The sequence below is a fragment of the Gossypium hirsutum genome, chromosome D08, assembly GCF_007990345.1.
Source record: "Gossypium hirsutum isolate 1008001.06 chromosome D08, Gossypium_hirsutum_v2.1, whole genome shotgun sequence".
Taxonomy (NCBI): domain Eukaryota; kingdom Viridiplantae; phylum Streptophyta; class Magnoliopsida; order Malvales; family Malvaceae; genus Gossypium; species Gossypium hirsutum.
In genome coordinates, this window is record NC_053444.1 from 36,828 (window position 1) to 53,616 (window position 16,789).

The 16,789-nt window shown below is 33.2% G+C and overlaps 2 protein-coding genes across 3 annotated transcripts; both read left to right on the top strand.

Annotated features, from left to right (window-relative positions):
- Positions 1-975: 975 nt before the first annotated feature.
- On the top strand, positions 976-5,525 carry LOC107932521 (calcium uniporter protein 6, mitochondrial). Of its 2 annotated transcripts, XM_016864550.2 has the most exons (3): positions 976-1,116; positions 1,249-2,030; positions 4,941-5,525. In XM_016864550.2, exons 2-3 carry the CDS (start codon positions 1,581-1,583, stop codon positions 5,424-5,426), a joined length of 936 nt encoding a protein of 311 aa, XP_016720039.1. In that variant the 5' UTR covers positions 976-1,116; positions 1,249-1,580; the 3' UTR covers positions 5,427-5,525. The 2 variants fall into 2 exon arrangements, with proteins under 2 accessions (XP_016720039.1, XP_040955250.1); XM_041099316.1 differs by having other exon boundaries at positions 981-2,030.
- A 2,276-nt stretch (positions 5,526-7,801) lies between these two features.
- On the top strand, positions 7,802-11,903 carry LOC107932498 (UDP-xylose transporter 3). Its single transcript, XM_016864517.2, has 7 exons — positions 7,802-8,272; positions 9,461-9,645; positions 9,881-9,948; positions 10,451-10,583; positions 10,757-10,918; positions 11,015-11,290; positions 11,423-11,903. The coding sequence occupies exons 1-7, from the start codon at positions 8,152-8,154 to the stop codon at positions 11,537-11,539; spliced, it is 1,062 nt and encodes a 353-aa protein (XP_016720006.1). The 5' UTR covers positions 7,802-8,151; the 3' UTR covers positions 11,540-11,903.
- The last annotated feature ends 4,886 nt before the right edge of the window (positions 11,904-16,789 follow it).

Here is a 16,789-nt window from a genome sequence, read left to right on the forward strand (position 1 = left end):
TCAAAATAAATTATTAAAAATCTATTTTCATTCTAACAATTGGACATCTAAGTTGGCATTTAAAACTCATTTGGATAGTTACATAGAATTGCTGTTAGGGAGATAATGGATTTTAACTGTAGAGTGATCACTTCGTAATAAAACGATAGCGAAAGTGATTAAACATTTTAAACATAAGTAACTAAAATGTAATATAACGCAATTAAAAATGATTATTTTAATAGTTTATCCTTTTTTAAAATACATAAAAATTGTTTAAATCTCTAATTTTTTAAAAAAAATTGGTCTTTTCTTTTAATTTACCAGATCTATTATTTAGTTTTTATATTTTATTTGGTATTTTTGAGTTAACAGATTTAATTAAAAATGTATTTTTTAATTCTTTTTCTAATGTTTGATTAAATAAAAAAATTAGAATTTAAAATTATAAATAAATCAATATTTTTTTATAAGAAATAAAAATCATGGCAAGGAGAAAAAATTGGTATACATATGGTTCTCATAATTCAAAAAAAAATTGATCAAATAAATTATTAATATATCATTTGATATTCAAATTTGATGTTTTTTCCCTAATATGGTGTATTAATTTTTTTGTCTAATTTGGTATTGTATTTAACAAAACTTATATATTTTAGTACTTAAATGTAATTATGTCAAATTTTAAAATTTCTTTGATGAAATTTATTTATTAATATTATTATGTTTGAATTTTTTTATAATTTAATTAATAGAATAAATTTAGGGTTAATTATAAGTTTTTTCAATTGTGTTTAATTGTCAAATATAATGATGTGATTTAATTTAAATTTAGAGTTAGATTTGATAAAAGTCACTTGTTAATTATGAATTTTCATCCATTTAGCATTAAAACCTGAATTAAATGTTAAAAAGGGTAACATTATTATCTTTGATATTATATCAATTTAAACAAAAAAAATATATAAATAGCATATTAAAAAAGTTAATCAGCTCGGGAATAAAAAAACCTTTCCTTTCTCTCTGTTGACCCTGTAAGTAAGCGTGTTCGCATTTTACCTATGGATTTCTCTCTCTTTGTTGACCCTGTAAGCAACCAAGTGTCTACTCATTTTACCTATGGATGTGCTCGTAAAGGTAAGACTACTCCCCCTCTCTCTCTCATCTCTTTTATTGAGAGGACATTGTTGGATATTTCTTTTTATTTGCCATTTTCTCATCCATTTCTTACGCTTGTTGTTAAACCGTTGCTCATGACTTATTCAACAGGATTTTGCACCCTGTTCGGTGGGTGGGATCAAAACTTGGGCACCCAAATACACTTATTTTCTAATTGACCATAGGGCATATTATTATAATAGGGAAAAAAAGAGAAGGTTTTTTTTACTTTCTTTTTTATTGAAAGAAAAAGTTAGATCTGTTTGTTCCTAGGAGCTTACGACCAGCAAATGAAGAGCCTCACTTCATCATCTCATCTGATTCAAAACTGAATCACTCAAACTACCAACACAAGAGACACACGCATATACGTACATACATAGGCATATTTAAAAAATACGTACACACTACATTTTTAATTTGAGTAAGACATATATTGAAGCATGTGGAGGAGGTTGTCGTGGCGCGAGGCTTTGAAGCAGGGTGTGTCTGCGGCCGTTGGCAGGAGACTTCCGCCTCCTCCGCCGAACCCGCTGCTGTTGGGTGGAGTGACATTGGGAACCAATTTAGTATTCCGCGGTACAAAAATTAGGTTTTCTTCTTCATCTTGTGATGCCAATGCAACCTCTGATTCCAAAAAGGCAGGAGCAGGAGTGGACAGCGTAACATTCGGGGAGGCCAAGAAGCTGATGAGGCTTGTCAATGTGGAATCACTCAAGACCAAGCTAGAGATTGAAGGCAAAGAGGTGATCGGCTACTCGGAGTTGTTAAAGGCTTGCGAGAGCATGGGCATTGCGAGATCTCTGGACGAGGCCATCGCTTTTGCACGTGTTCTCGATGAGGCAGGCGTCGTACTTCTGTTCCGCGACAAGGTTTATCTTCATCCTGATAAGGTGCCCTCCCACTTTTGACCTGTACTTTCTTGTATTATCTGTCTCTTTATATTAACGCATTTCCTTTCCTCCCCCTTCTGATCCAATTTGTGATTCTTGATTGATAATCGAGTGAAAAATGATTGGCAATGGATTTACCAATCGAATGCCCCATCAAGTTCATTTTATTCTTTTTAATTCCAATTCTGATGTTTCATTTGTCATTGCTTTGCCTTCGTCTCTCCATTATTTTCAACTGTCGTCTTGAATGCCTTTATATAGCATATATCATTTCTTATGTACACACACACACACACACTTTAATCAATTTTTTTGTAGGATTTAACATTTTAACAATTCAGTAATTGAATATTTGTTAGTACGGTTAGATTGTTAAAATATTATTCATACAGAAAGTTATGGAGTGCGTAAAACTGAGGTAGTAAGGTAGTTTTACAATAGTGTGAGTGCATCCCCTCTCTAGATACATCTAGCAAATGAAATACAAATTCGGTCTATTAGATTGGACAACCGGACTGATAGTGTGAAGTGGGTAAGTAAAAATATTAAGGGGAGATCTTTGGTCTCAATCATTTTAAGATTCGCTTTGTCAGCTTGCATTTACTGGATTTGGAGGGAAAGGAATCATAGGCAGTTTGGGGTAGACATCTTAGCGAGCAAGAATTGTTGAGCTAAATCAAAGAAATTGTCCAGATGAGGTTACAGGGAGCTGCTGTTAACATAGGGATGTAAGGAAAGCAGTTATGTATTGATTGGGGAATCAGTTTTACCGTATAGGTTTTTTTTCTTTTTCTTTTGTAGAGGTTTAACTGGACATGTGATAGGATGTACAGAGGTTTTCAGTAGCAGATTTCTGCTTATTTGGGTAATTAAATTCAATTATCCAAAAAACAATTGGTCTATTAGGTGTTAGAAAACAATAGTTTACTTTTTTTATTGCATTTTAGTAAAATAAAGAAATTAGCATCTATTATGCTATTTAAATATTTTGTAAAAGAAAAGAAAAAACCAGAACGAAGCTAGTCACTGATCCTTAACCAAAAGTTCTACGTTCCTGTCTTGTCTATTATCCAAGGTGGGGGTAGTAATGTTTCTCATTTACTCCAGTCATCATCTATGCATCAGACATGCACACTCGCACCCAAAAGTCACCCCAAAGTCATCCGGTAACAACATATATAAGGTCCAAGCCATTTAAAGCATTTGTTTCATGCATGAATCTGTAGCATAATTGCTTTTCTGCAGATGACTACCCTCAGTCTATGTGTCGTGCAATGAATTGCTTGACATGTCAATACAATGCCGTGTTTCAAGGTCAATTGTTTAATTGGTAGCCTCTTTCAGGTTTGTCTGCACCTTACTTCAAGCCTTGCACTAAGTTGTGGTTCACCTCTTATTTAAATAAGATGCATAAGCATTATTGTCATCTCCTTCCCAAATATACCCCTCCCCCCCCCCAAAAAAAAAAAAAAAACCATCATATTCTTTGCAATAACTCCAGACCATTCCCTCATCTCTCCTTTGCATTCACGAATATTGGCTCCTTTAGCTGCTTGAAGGATATCAATCCTTAAGTTTGAAATGCTCCTGCACTTTCAACCCAACTCAATTGCTATATATATAACAAATGAAATACAAATTCCCTCTATTAGGTTGTTAGGCTTCAGAAAACACTAGATTACTTTTTTTATTACGTTTTAGTAAAATAAAACAAATGGGCATCTATTAGGCTATTTAAATATTTTGTAAAAGAAAAAACCTGCATGAAGCTAGTCACTGATCCTTATTAATATATTATGTCTTAACCAAAAGTAATACATTTCTGTCCTGTCTATAATCCTTGGGGGGGGGGGGGTAAGTTATTTCTTTCATGTGCTTGTTTAAGAATAGATTCCTCTCCAGTCTTCATCTATGCATCAAACACACACCCTAAAAGTCATCCGGTATTTGTACAAGTGCTATTCCTTTTTCTTTTTTATTGAAAGATGGAAACTGCTGAGGTTTTAAGGATTAAAGTTGGATTCTGTTGAGGTTTATGCTTATATCTAAACAAAATAACTCGGTACTTTATCATCTTCCTCTTTACTCATTGAAATCTTTCTGTTTAAATTAAAATCAATGAGAACAATTAATCTTGGTGGACCTTCATTTTGGTTTATCAAGGTGGAATCTTTTCTCCTTGTATCATCATATCACCTCAAGACTTTGAGTGTAATTGTATTGTATATATTGGAAATAGCATCTCATGCCCAAATATTTGCTATTATGAAAAAGGACTGATGAGCATGCTTATGAACCCAATTTTGCAGCAACTAGTGCTTATGAACCCATAAATCTCACATAATTGCTCTACATCCTTGCATTTTTTCACCATTACTTATCTGCAGATGACCACCTTCAGTCTATGTGTTGTTCAATAAATTTTTTGACATGTCAATACCTTGTTGTGTTTAGGCCAGATAAAATGGTATCTTTTTGTCCAAGGCAAATTGTTTAGTTTCTTTCAAGTTTGTCTGCACCTCACTTCAAGCCTTGCACCTAGTTTTGCTTGACCTCTTATTTAAATGAGATGCATAAGCATTATTGTCATCCCCTTCAACACCCCCCCCCAAAAAAAAAAACAGAAAGAAACCCCACATTCTTTACAATAACTCCAGACCATTCCCTGATTTCTCCTTTGCAGTCATGACTATGAACTCCTTTACTTTAGCTCCTAGAAGGATATGAATCCTTAAAGTTAGAAATGTTCCTACACTTCCAACCCATCTTAAATTGCTTTTATATCAAATGTATTTAAAAACTTATGCAGCTGTTCTTTTCTTCCCCAACGTTCATATTTGACTTCATTAAGAATTGCCTTATCATTTTACCCTAATTGTGAAGGATACAGACTGAATTTGCATTTTGTAGGTGGTGGATCTAATTAGAAGAGCAGTACCTCTTGCTTTGACTCCTGAAGATGACCCTATAAGAGATGAGCTAAAGAGGCTGCAGGAGAAGAAGGAAGAAATTGATGTGCTGGCACATAAGCAAGTTCGGCGCATCCTTTGGAGTGGTCTAGGATTAGCGATGGTACAAGTTGGACTGTTCTTCCGTCTAACGTTTTGGGAATTCTCCTGGGATGTAATGGAACCGATTGCATTTTTCACCACGGCCACTGGCATAGTCATGGGCTATGCTTACTTCCTTTTTACTTCAAGAGATCCCACGTATCAAGATCTAATGAAGAGGCTTTTTTTGTCGAGGCAAAGAAAATTGTTCAAGAAGAATAAATTTGACGTTGACAGGTTGAAGGAGTTACAAAACAAGTGCAAAACATCTCTGGATGCCTCTGCATCTATCCGGAATCGTGTAGGATTGGAAGTAGAACTAGATGATGCCTTACACAAGGAGTAGGCTTTATCCCCACCTTCACTTTGGTTGCTTTCTTGTTCTTATTATTAATTGTCTTGATAACCATTTCTAACCTAAATCAAAGCTTAAAACTTTTCCTCATTTATCCATTTCTTTATTTCTTTCTTCATTGCTATCTGTTTACGTATCTGGCATGATATTCTTTAGTCGTATCTTTTTAGTGAAAGAAGTTTTAATTAAGCTAACATAGCACAGGATTTTGCATGTGAATGTGACACATGATAATCTGTCTGTCAACATATTAAAATTGCCAAATTATTTTGCAACAAATCCCGAAAAGAAACCTAGAGGCAAGTCATGCACTAGAATCCGAAAGGAAGGAAACACCAATGGGACTTGCATCGGATCCTCATCCTCCTTTAATCGATGAATAATCAAAATATGGTTATTAAAAGTCCACGGAGCTCTGGTAATTACACGATCAACATCTAACTCGTGGTAAAACTTGAATCAATACCTTCTTCCCCAGATTTAAGATTTGAACCTCTCCAAGGGGATGCCATAGGTTAGTCATTGTATTCCTCACTGCCAGGAAATGAGCCACACTTGCTGTAAAAAAACAACCCAGCAAGCAAAACTCGTATACTAATTTTTGATATTTGACTTCACCAGGAAGAAGCCATGCTTCTTCTCCATCCTCAATACTTAGATCTACCATTCTTTTCTCCATTTGATAAAAAACAATGAAAACGAATGGAACATCAACATGACACGAGACAAAGAATCAGAGCCGTGAAAGACCTTAAGACAAAAGACAAAACAAGATAAAAGCATGCCACAAAAGCAAACAGAAGAAAATCGTACTACAGTGAGCAGACTTTTATACTTTTGGATTAGACAAGTTACCAATAATAAACCTAGGATTAATCTTAAGAAAATAGGTAGCACTAGGGAAAGAAAAATGTTGACAAATTCCATGTCTTAAGTGCTTATGCTTTGGGGAGTTGTTTGGGCGCAACGAGACTTTATAGGGAAATTAAGGAAGGCTTGGTCGTAAACAATAAAAAAGGAACTATATTGAAAACTTTTACTGCATGGTCGTCCTGGTCAAATGTAGATCAATAACATTGAATCAACATGCATATATAGTCTTCTTTTTTATTTTTATTTTTATTTTTAAGTTAACATTAGACTTCAAAGCAATAAAGTAATCATATATAGCATTAAAAGGCAACATAGTTGTCGCTTTTCTAAGGCACAAATTTCTTGAATGTATTGTCTTTGTGTCGAAGTTTTGTCTTCAACATTTACGGAGAGCCGTGTACGATTTATATAGAAAGAAACATTAATCGATGAAGATAGATATCTGCAAAACTCGATTGAGAATAAATATTTAGTATTAAATGTGTGAATAATAAAGTGTATATATATATATATATATATAAACTATTTTATATCCCAAGGAAAAGTTGAATTATGGTTTGATTTTCTAGTGCTCTTTCCTTCTTTTAATTCATAATAAAGTAGTCATTAAGTGCGCGTGTTTATATCTATCTATATATTATTTTTGAGCAATTCAAGTCAATTTTCATCCATTACATAAATTTATAACTTAGCTTAAGGTTTGGGTGATATATTAATAACCAATAGCTTATGAAATTTAAAGAAAAACTCATATATTATCAAGATAAAAAAAATTTAAAGAAAAACTCATATATTATCAAGATAAAAAAAATTTCATACCTTTTTTATTATATGAGTTTTTTTATATAACTTAATAAGGTATTATTTCTTTTTTCCATAAACTATTTTGTTGTACATACAAAATTATTACAAAAATGTTAAATTCATTTTTTATTTAAATTGCTTGTGCAAATTATGACAAAAAAATAATTTTATTTTTTAATACCTATAATAATCTTCAAAATAAAATTTAATTTTCATAACTATCAAACGAATTTTTTTCAAAGGTAACATAATATAGTTATTGGTGGAAAGTGATTGTTTAACTATTGTCAATATACTTAATGGTCAGATGATACAAAAGGTAGTCTAGCACGAATTGTGAGAGAGCTGTTAGTAAGGGATTAACATGTGAAGGTAATATTTACTTCACGCACAGTGAAATGACTGTAAATTCCATGACAACATTAAGAATAATGTGCCTCTTGATTTAAAAATTTATGATGTTTCCCCAAAATGATCGAGATAAAAATTCTACAATTTGACTTATTGGAAATATTATTTAATTTTTTAGGCCGATGTCTTTAAAAACCTAAAATTATTTATTTGATATTTTTAAACAAAATAAACAATTTTTTTCTTTTAAGATTCGCAACACTTCATCTTCAAAGATAAATTTGTTTCTCCTTTAATGGGCCTATAAAATACTGAAGTAGAATAGGGAAGATTAATATTGGACTTAAATACCTGATAAATAAATAAAAATAAATCTGTTTCTTAGATTTCCTTTTTTGTCGCACTCCCAAGTGATCCTTCTACCTTTTAATGGAGCAGATCTAGGGTTCTTTGATTCTTTTTTCATTTTTCTCATCTCCTTCTCATTCCTGCTGTTGAAGCAGCTGCTCCCACCCACTTCTAATTTTCAACCAATCTCGGGAATTTTAAGCGCCATTGAGGTAGGAATCGACGAGGATTCACTACGTGCCTCTATACATACATATTATCGACGTGTATGTGATCGAAAACCCTTGGAGATTACGTAGATCCGGATCACTATTGAAGAAACATAATTCATAAGGGAAAAATGAGTGAGAACCGCGAGTTCCAGCTTGGGACAATAGGTGCTTTGAGTTTATCGGTGGTCTCCTCGGTGTCCATTGTTATATGCAACAAGGCTCTTATTAGTACTCTCGGCTTCACCTTTGGTCAGCTTTTGAACACTGCTTCTTCTTCTTTTTTCTTTCTTTCTTATATTTATCCTTTAATAATTCTCCCATTGGTCTCCATTCCCGATTTGTTGGATTCCCCTTCTTTTTATTTTACTTATGATGTCTTATTGCTTTTGATCTCTCACCATAATTGGGGGCTTCCGTATTCCCAACTTTTTCTTCTCTTGTCTGCAGAATTCTGGACTTCTAATGCCATTAAATATAATTTTTTGTCTTTATTTTCTTTCTTTTATGATTGATTTATACTATCAATTCTGCGATCTGTTCACCATAACTAGAGATTATTTATTTGCAAATGGAAATATTATGTTGCTGAGTATTTATTCCAATTTCAAAGCAGAATTTTCATGAAACTGGTTGTAAAATTACATGTTGAATTGACTGTCAATTGTTGCTGTCTTGTGTGTTAATGCGGAAATTATCTGTAAGCATGTATGCACCTGAAATATCAGTCTCTTGAAACGGAAGTTACGAGATGATAAGTGTTTCAAATCAGAATCTATAAAGTATGAAAACTATTATGTAGGGATTACTATCAATTATCATTTGTAAGTGTCACTTAAGTGCTCATCAGATTGGTCATTATACGAGTTACTTTCTAAGTGATCGAATGAATTCACGATTGATTAATAGAAACAAGCTTGCGTTGCTTCTATCCCATGCCTCAGTGGTTGCTATTGATTTATGGCTAATATATAACATGTTATATGAGCGGATTGATATTTTAATTTGAAATATGAGCGGATTGATATTTTAATTTGAAATTCTTTAACATTTATGCTCAAAAGGAATAGTTTAGTCAGCAGAGTTTATGAGGTTTTTCGTGGCAGCTTAATCTAGTTAATTGTTACGATCTCATTATATACTTGTTTCTCTTTGAGATCTTAGCTTCTTGTTAGTGATAGACTCTTCAGGATGTGGGTGTGTAATATTTCTATGTTTTTTCTCTGCAATTGTTGCTACTTCATTTTGGTTACAATGTGATGACCAATGTTCTCATTCTTTCATTTTCATAAGAAGAAAAATATTTTCTCAAATTATGAGATTTAAGCTAATAGTTTATTGTAATACATGCGGTTAATTTGAAAAAGCACCAGAATTTGTCACTTTGCTTGCATGCTATTACTTGACCATTTATGCTAATTTATGGTCTGGGTTTTGCAGCCACAACTTTGACAAGCTGGCATCTACTAGTCACTTTTTGTTCTCTTCATGTAGCCTTATGGATGAAATTGTTTGAGCACAAACCTTTTGATGCCAGAGCTGTCATGGGATTTGGTATATTAAATGGGATATCCATTGGGCTTTTGAATCTTAGTTTGGGGTTCAATTCTGTTGGTTTCTACCAGGTAAAGTTCTATTTCCTGTCATTATCCTCTGTAATCAAATTCATGTCCAAGTTTTGGCTGATTCCAACAAAATTCATACAAAATGATACCTTGTGCTTACAGCTTATTGGTTTATGGAATTTGTCAGTAGTTAGTGCTATATATCCAGTTCAAAGCTTGGCTTTTCTTCCTCACTTTTACAAGCATATTAGGAGCATTAGTTTCTGATAATGTTTGCCCTTTTTTTGTATTTTAGATGACTAAACTGGCAATTATCCCCTGCACTGTTCTTTTGGAGACCCTTTTCTTCAGAAAGAAATTCAGGTCAGTTATTAGCATGCTTGTTTCTTCATATAACTGACGTTAGTTCATGTTATAACTTTGGCTTCTAGCAACTGTGGTTTTTTTTTTTTTTTTGAGATAAGCCTTAGGAATAGATTACTTTTAAGAGGCTAGACATTGCATTGGTTGGCTTAGGGGTCATTCGTGGAGCTGACATGCTCACAGGAATGGATTAAAAGCCTTGATTGCCACTGTTTTCTGCTAAAAGGAAGGATAAAATCATAATTCCTCCACTCATTAGTGGATGATAAGGTCCTTCTGTACTTATGTCTGTTAAATTCTTAACTTCGTGTTATTGTCATCTGCTGCAGTACAAAGTTTTCTTTCTTCAATTTAACAATTTCTAAGCTTCTCCCAGTTGAGGAATTATTGTTTCATTTTATAGTTTGCTAGTGGTTTTAGGTTTTGCAGTTTATACCTGCTATTATTTTGAAGTAATTTTGTGGTTGTGGCTTTGTTTCATTACATTTGTATGCTATTGCAGTAGGAATATCCAGCTTTCATTGGCCATTCTACTTTTGGGTGTTGGAATTGCAACTGTGACTGATCTGCAGCTCAATATCCTGGGTTCTATCCTTTCTCTGCTGGCAGTTGTTACAACTTGCATAGCTCAAATTGTATCCTTTGACTAAGTGATATTTGCTATTTATTTTTTTGTCTTTTATCTGTCATTAGCCTCCATGTTTAGGTCCTTAAGAACAGCAAATGAACTGTTAAATTGTGCTGCATGAATAGGTTTTCTTGCTCTAAATTCTCCTTGCTGTTTAAGTTCTTAACTTACTTGTCTTAGATGACTAATACAATTCAGAAGAAGTTCAAAGTATCTTCAACCCAACTTCTCTACCAGTCTTGCCCTTACCAGGCATTAACTCTGTTCATCATTGGCCCATTCCTGGATGGGCTTTTGACTAACAAGAATGTTTTTGCTTTCAAGTATACCCCTCAAGTGCTGGTAAGAATAAGATCCCCACCACCCCAATGGGTAAAGAGAAATATTAGTAGTACAGTATTTTTATTGGATTTCTTTAATGTGCAATCTTTGTTGCAGTTCTTCATTGTTCTTTCCTGTCTGATATCGGTCTCTGTCAACTTTAGTACATTTCTGGTAATTGGAAAGACATCCCCTGTGACATATCAGGTCCTAGGACATCTAAAAACATGCCTTGTTTTGGCCTTTGGTTATGTTCTACTTCATGATCCGTTTAGCTGGCGTAACATTTTGGGCATCTTGATTGCCGTAGTTGGAATGGTCATTTATTCATATTATTGCACTGTTGAGAGCCAGCAGCAGAAGGCTAGTGAAGTATCACCACAGTTGCCACAGGTATTTCCTTGTGTGGTTGTGTTTCTTCTGATGAACTATAGCCCACAAATTGTAAAATGCGATCCTAGTTTTACTGATATCTTGGAACATATGCTGACCTATATATATTTCCTACTTCATGGAATGATGCAGGTTAAGGAAAGTGAATCCGATCCTCTGATTAGCGTGGATAATGGAAGTGGGATGTTGAGTGATGGTGTAGGTCCTAAAGCCCCTGTATGGAATACGAACAAGGACCTGCATGCATAAAATCTTCAAGATGTTATATTCATTTGTCGGAGATGAAAAATTAGAAATGAAAAGTGTTCCAGCGATGGAAAATGGTGGTGGTAAAGGTGACTCATATGTTGCACAGGCAGCACAGCAACAATAGTCGTGTTATGTTGGATGTTTCATAACTGTTGTAGGTTCAAAGAGTGGAGGGAAATGCGTTATGATATTATTAGCAGTTTTGATTGGTATTATTTGTGTATCAGTGGCGATAATGGAATGGAATGCTGCATTCCAGAGTTGGATTTGTGAAATGTATGATGTTCGAACTCCAGATACCCATCAGTTTTATTTGCAATTATTTCTGTTCCATATAATATTGAAGAAATGAATTTAAATTGTATTCCTATCCTCATTATACATGAGCAACGGTTTTTTTTTAAATGCTGCAACTAACCTACGCGTTGAAAAATAACGCAAATAAGGACGTCACAGATTAAACTTACCTTTAAAAGTATCTAATGTTAACATACAAATATATAATTTATGATAATATAAAATGAAACTAAATAGATTAAACGTTAAGAATTCTCGATTATCATCTTATATGACATTTACCAATTTCACTAATGAATTCCATTTAACGTTTAATATTAGCCCAAATGTAGACTCAATAGAACATGCGGAAAGAACACTAAATCAGTAGCACAAATGTGCATACACCGGTATGCACTAAAGTGTCACTTCACTTGCACCAAAGTGTGGTAGGTAATATCTAAATGCATGTCATGGTTGAAGTTAGGGATATAATTGAACTCAAGAGGTGGTTTTATATTACAAAGTAGTTAAGAATGGTTATTGTGTTGCATTAGAAGATGTTAACTATGTGTTGTTTTTTTTCTTTATAAAGAACATAGTAAATTTGTCTTTTTGATTTTGCAATGAGAGTTTTCTTTTAAAGTTTCATATTTGAATCATATTACTGGTTTATTTTTAAAAAAAATCCAACTCAAGCTTGACTAATATAACAACCCGTTTTTCAATAGTGCTGGAAACAGTGGTTTCAGAATCCTGTTTTTCGATGATCAAGTCTGTTATAAGGACTAAATCATAAAACTGTAAAAGTTAATCACTATTGATTTTTATTAAATAAAAAGGCTTAAATAATAATTATTCAAGGATCTAAATGGCAATTAGGCCAAATATATTGCCATGGGATGGTTTGTGCATAATTTTAGCAATTGTTTTGTTAAAAAATAAAGATAAATTATTGAAATTAAAACATTAATAAAAGAAAACCAAAGTGGAAAGAAAGAGAAATACTTCATTCTCGTCTTCTCCACCGAAATTTCCTCCATTGAAGAAGGTTAGAATCTTCAAAACTTTCGAAAGTTTGGCCCTTGCCTGGTAAGCCAATTTGAGTTCATTTTCTTATAATTTTTTTTATATATTTTTGAGATTTTGGGAGTTTGATTTAGCTAGTCCAATGATCAATTTGTGAAATTATTTAAAATTTTAAATGTTACTATTTTTGAATTTTAAAGCTTTTGGTACTAAATTGATAGATTTTGAGCTTAGTTATGAAAAAGGACTAATTTGTAAAGTGAAATTATTGTTTTAGTAAAAAAGGACTAAAGTATAAATATTTTGAAATTAGCATGAAATTTATGTAAATATAGGTATTAGAGGGCTGTAGAGGGATGATATCGGAATCAGATTGAAAATCGGAGCTTAAATGTGAAAGATATGATTATTTAGCTTAAAAGGAATTTGTGAAAAATGTAATTCAAATGTCATATACATAAAATAAGATGTTATAAGTTAATTGAAAATGATAATTTGAAATGAATTACCGTATAGATATTTGGACCAACTAGTAAACAATCGATAAAAAAGGAAAAATTGAGGATTAGTCCCCAACATTGCACTTATTGTCGTTTTGGTCTGGTAAGTTTATATGGTGTAATTATGTTTGTAAATGTATTGAATGGGTTTAAATTATGAAATTATATCGTATGATTGTATTTTGAATTGGTTATAAAATGGTACAAAAAGATGAGAAATAGATTTAATTGTAAAGAAATGAGCTAATATGTTAAATGTACCCAGATGAACTTATGAAAGAATGGGATACAATTGGCATGTCAATATGGTTAATTACATGTTGTACGGGATATGATATGAGGTGATACTAATGTATGGAGAATTTCATTGTTTAAAACATAATCTAGCATTTGTTGTGGGTTATCGAGTTTTGTCTCTACAAAGACCACTGTTATTTATTGTCTCTATGAAGACCCTCGTGTGTTCTGGAGGGATGTAATGTCTTATGACATTTGTTGCCTACGGCCTTAGCACTTCAATGCTTAGGTGTGTATTGGAGTTATCGCTCGGACAAGCAATCTGGTGTGTTTTAGTGGTTACCATCGTATCCGTATTTGTTTATTATATTTCATTGAGCTAAACAGTTAGTGTAAAACGTAATATATCTGATTGATAATATGTATAGTATTTGAAAATGGTTATATGTTTGTAATGATGAAATGACGTATATGTTCAATGATTCTGATAGAATGTCACTGAATAGTAATGTATTATACATATTGAGAGGTTGTAAGATTGTAACTAATGAACTCACCTTACTGATGTGAAATGTGATGATAGGAAAGTCGTATAGTTAGCTAATTCATTGTGTTAGTTGTGAATTGAGGTGACTTTACTATTTTAGCTCCTATGAACTTACTAAGCATATGAAATGCTTACTCTGTTGTGTTTTCTTTACTTGTAGTTATCTTTTGCGGAACAAGACAATTGGATCACTTTGGAACTCACACTATCAAATCTTTGATTCAATAGTCTTTTAACTGACCTAGTCTCGGTTATGTGGCATGTACATAGGAAATGTTTTGCATATTTGCTTACTATGAATGTTTATGAGTTTGATCCATAAAAGATGTTTGATTTCGGATGCTTACATGTTATATTTAAAAGTGTGTGTGATGAGCCATAGTTGGAGATTATGAATGGTCAAATTTGAATATGAATGCTTAAGCTATGGAAATGAGGTTAGCGTGGTTGATGGCCAGTGCTTGATATGTGGTGAATGGAAATTTTTGGATCAAATGACGCATGATGTCATATTGGTAAAAATGGATATATGTGCATAGTTGACTTGTTATAAAATGTATTTGGAAATTTCCATGATTGAAGGTTAAATGGGATAAGTTGAAATGGTCATTGAAATTTGATTCAATGGAAGCATGTCTGGTTTAAGTTATGCATGAATAGGTGTCATGTTAAATGTTAATTGTGAAATGTTGGTTAGTGGATTGAAAATGTATGAATTGTACAATATTGGTATGACTTGGGATTGGTTTTATGCTGGTTGGAAGTGTGGTTAAGGCACAATTTATATTTGATTTTGGTTTGAGCATGTAAAAGTACCAAAGTGTAAGGATTTTTTATCATCTAGGTAAATGAATCAATACCAAGGATTAAGGTATCAATACTTTACCAAATGAAAAGTGTTTTAAAACGACTGAATGTCAATTTGGTATCGATATTTATCTTCAAAGATCGATACTTTATAAAGGTACTGATACGAATTGACTTGTGTCCAAAAATTCGAAAATGACGAAATGCCAAAATGGTATCAATACCTAACTTGGAATCAATACTTGTGTATTTTAACTTGATTTTTGAAACATTGAAGCTAAAGATGGTATCAGTACTTGACCTGAGTATATTTACCTATGCTCAAACTTTGAAAAGTTTACAGTTTGGTCCTTATTCATGCTCGGGCCAAATTTAGAGCTTTCATAAGCCCAATTGAGTTTTGAATTTACTTGTTTAACGTGTGGTGCATACATTTATATTAAGATTTGATGATTGAATGAATTTTTTCGAGTTTTGAATGTGAATTGCTCTAGTAACAAAAGTAGCATTTTGTAACTCGAGTCCGACGACCAAGCCGGGTGAAGGGTGTTACAACTATTGTACTTATCTTTTGCTTTGGTATTGTTAATTATGTAGCTTAACAAGGTTTCTCTTTTGAGGACATCAATAGTGTTTGAAGCAGGGCTTCAATTAGTCTTTCGATTAACTTGGCCATTCATATTGACCCAAGGTATATCTTTATTTGATTGTTATTTTCTATTCGCAAGACTATTAATGTTTATTTTGCACCTTCTTTATTTGATTGTTATTTTCTATTCGCAAGACTATTAGAGCTTGTTTGGTTTGGTGTATTGGCTAAGCCAATACACCCCTAATCGGTGGGGCCCACCTAATACCAATCTAAGACGCCGTTTGGTTGAGCGTATTGCTAATACGCGTCTATCCCCTTACTTCCCTAATCGGTGAAAAACACCGATTTCTACTCCCCCCTTATTCTCAGATTAGATGACCCTACCCTAAACCTTCCCTCTTTTACCCCTAATCGATCCCCTCTGTTTCTCTTCCGTTTCCCACCTTCATCCGAATTGCTTCCTTGTTTCATTGCTTTTTCCCAGTATTATTTTCTTCCCTTTTCTGCCGATTTGCTCCCCCGATTATTTTCTTTTCTATTTCGGCCGATTTGCTCACAGTTTCTGCCGATTTGCGTCATCGGTTAGTCTATGTTTCCCGATAGATTAATATCCTTTGCTATTGTAGATGAAAACCAATACTTTCGAGGTAAATATGATCTATTGTTTTTATCTAATCGGTTTCCCCTTTTGCTTTTTTCAGGTTCTTCATTGTGCCCCGATTTGCTAATAGGTTAGTTTTAGCCAATTTTATTCTGTTTGTATTGCATTTTGAATTGAAATGTGTTTTCTGTTGTTGGTTAGGCTTAAGAAATGCATTCCGTTCGAAGTTGTTCTCTCTTCTCTGCTAATCTTCGATTTCTGTTTGTTCTGTTGTAATTTTCGAGTCCTTTTCTGATCTTCAAAACCGTGAATGAGATTTCTTCCAATGTTTGTTTGTTTAAGTGCCTGAACTGAGTAGCAAAAATAGGTAAGATCATTGAGTTCTTTTGGTCCTCTGAAAGTAGCAAAAATAGGTAAGAATGCTGCTCAAGTTTTGTCAATTTGATTTGCCTTTTGCATCTTGCTCACTCTTGATGCTCTATAAGGAAAAGAAAGAGACGGAAAATGGGAGTCAAAGTAAATGGAAATTGTATTGAGAAATTCTGGTGGTAGAGACTAAAGAGAGTATTAGTGGTTATAAGAAGGTGGGGAACTGAAAGAGCGTCAATACTGAGGAAAGGCTTAAAACTTGATATGCAAGTGATTATAGGTATAGACCATA

What these genes read in the sequence shown, in the direction of transcription:
- LOC107932521 (XM_016864550.2), top strand. Translation starts at nt 1,581, where the DNA reads ATGTGGAGGAGGTTGTCGTGGCGCGAGGCTTTGAAGCAGGGTGTGTCT. An exon ending in TTTATCTTCATCCTGATAAG is followed by an intron (nt 2,031 to 4,940) that starts GTGCCCTCCCAC and finishes TGCATTTTGTAG; the next exon opens with GTGGTGGATCTAATTAGAAG.
- LOC107932498 (XM_016864517.2), top strand. Translation starts at nt 8,152, where the DNA reads ATGAGTGAGAACCGCGAGTTCCAGCTTGGGACAATAGGTGCTTTGAGT. An exon ending in ATTCTGTTGGTTTCTACCAG is followed by an intron (nt 9,646 to 9,880) that starts GTAAAGTTCTAT and finishes TTTGTATTTTAG; the next exon opens with ATGACTAAACTGGCAATTAT. An exon ending in TTCTTCAGAAAGAAATTCAG is followed by an intron (nt 9,949 to 10,450) that starts GTCAGTTATTAG and finishes ATGCTATTGCAG; the next exon opens with TAGGAATATCCAGCTTTCAT.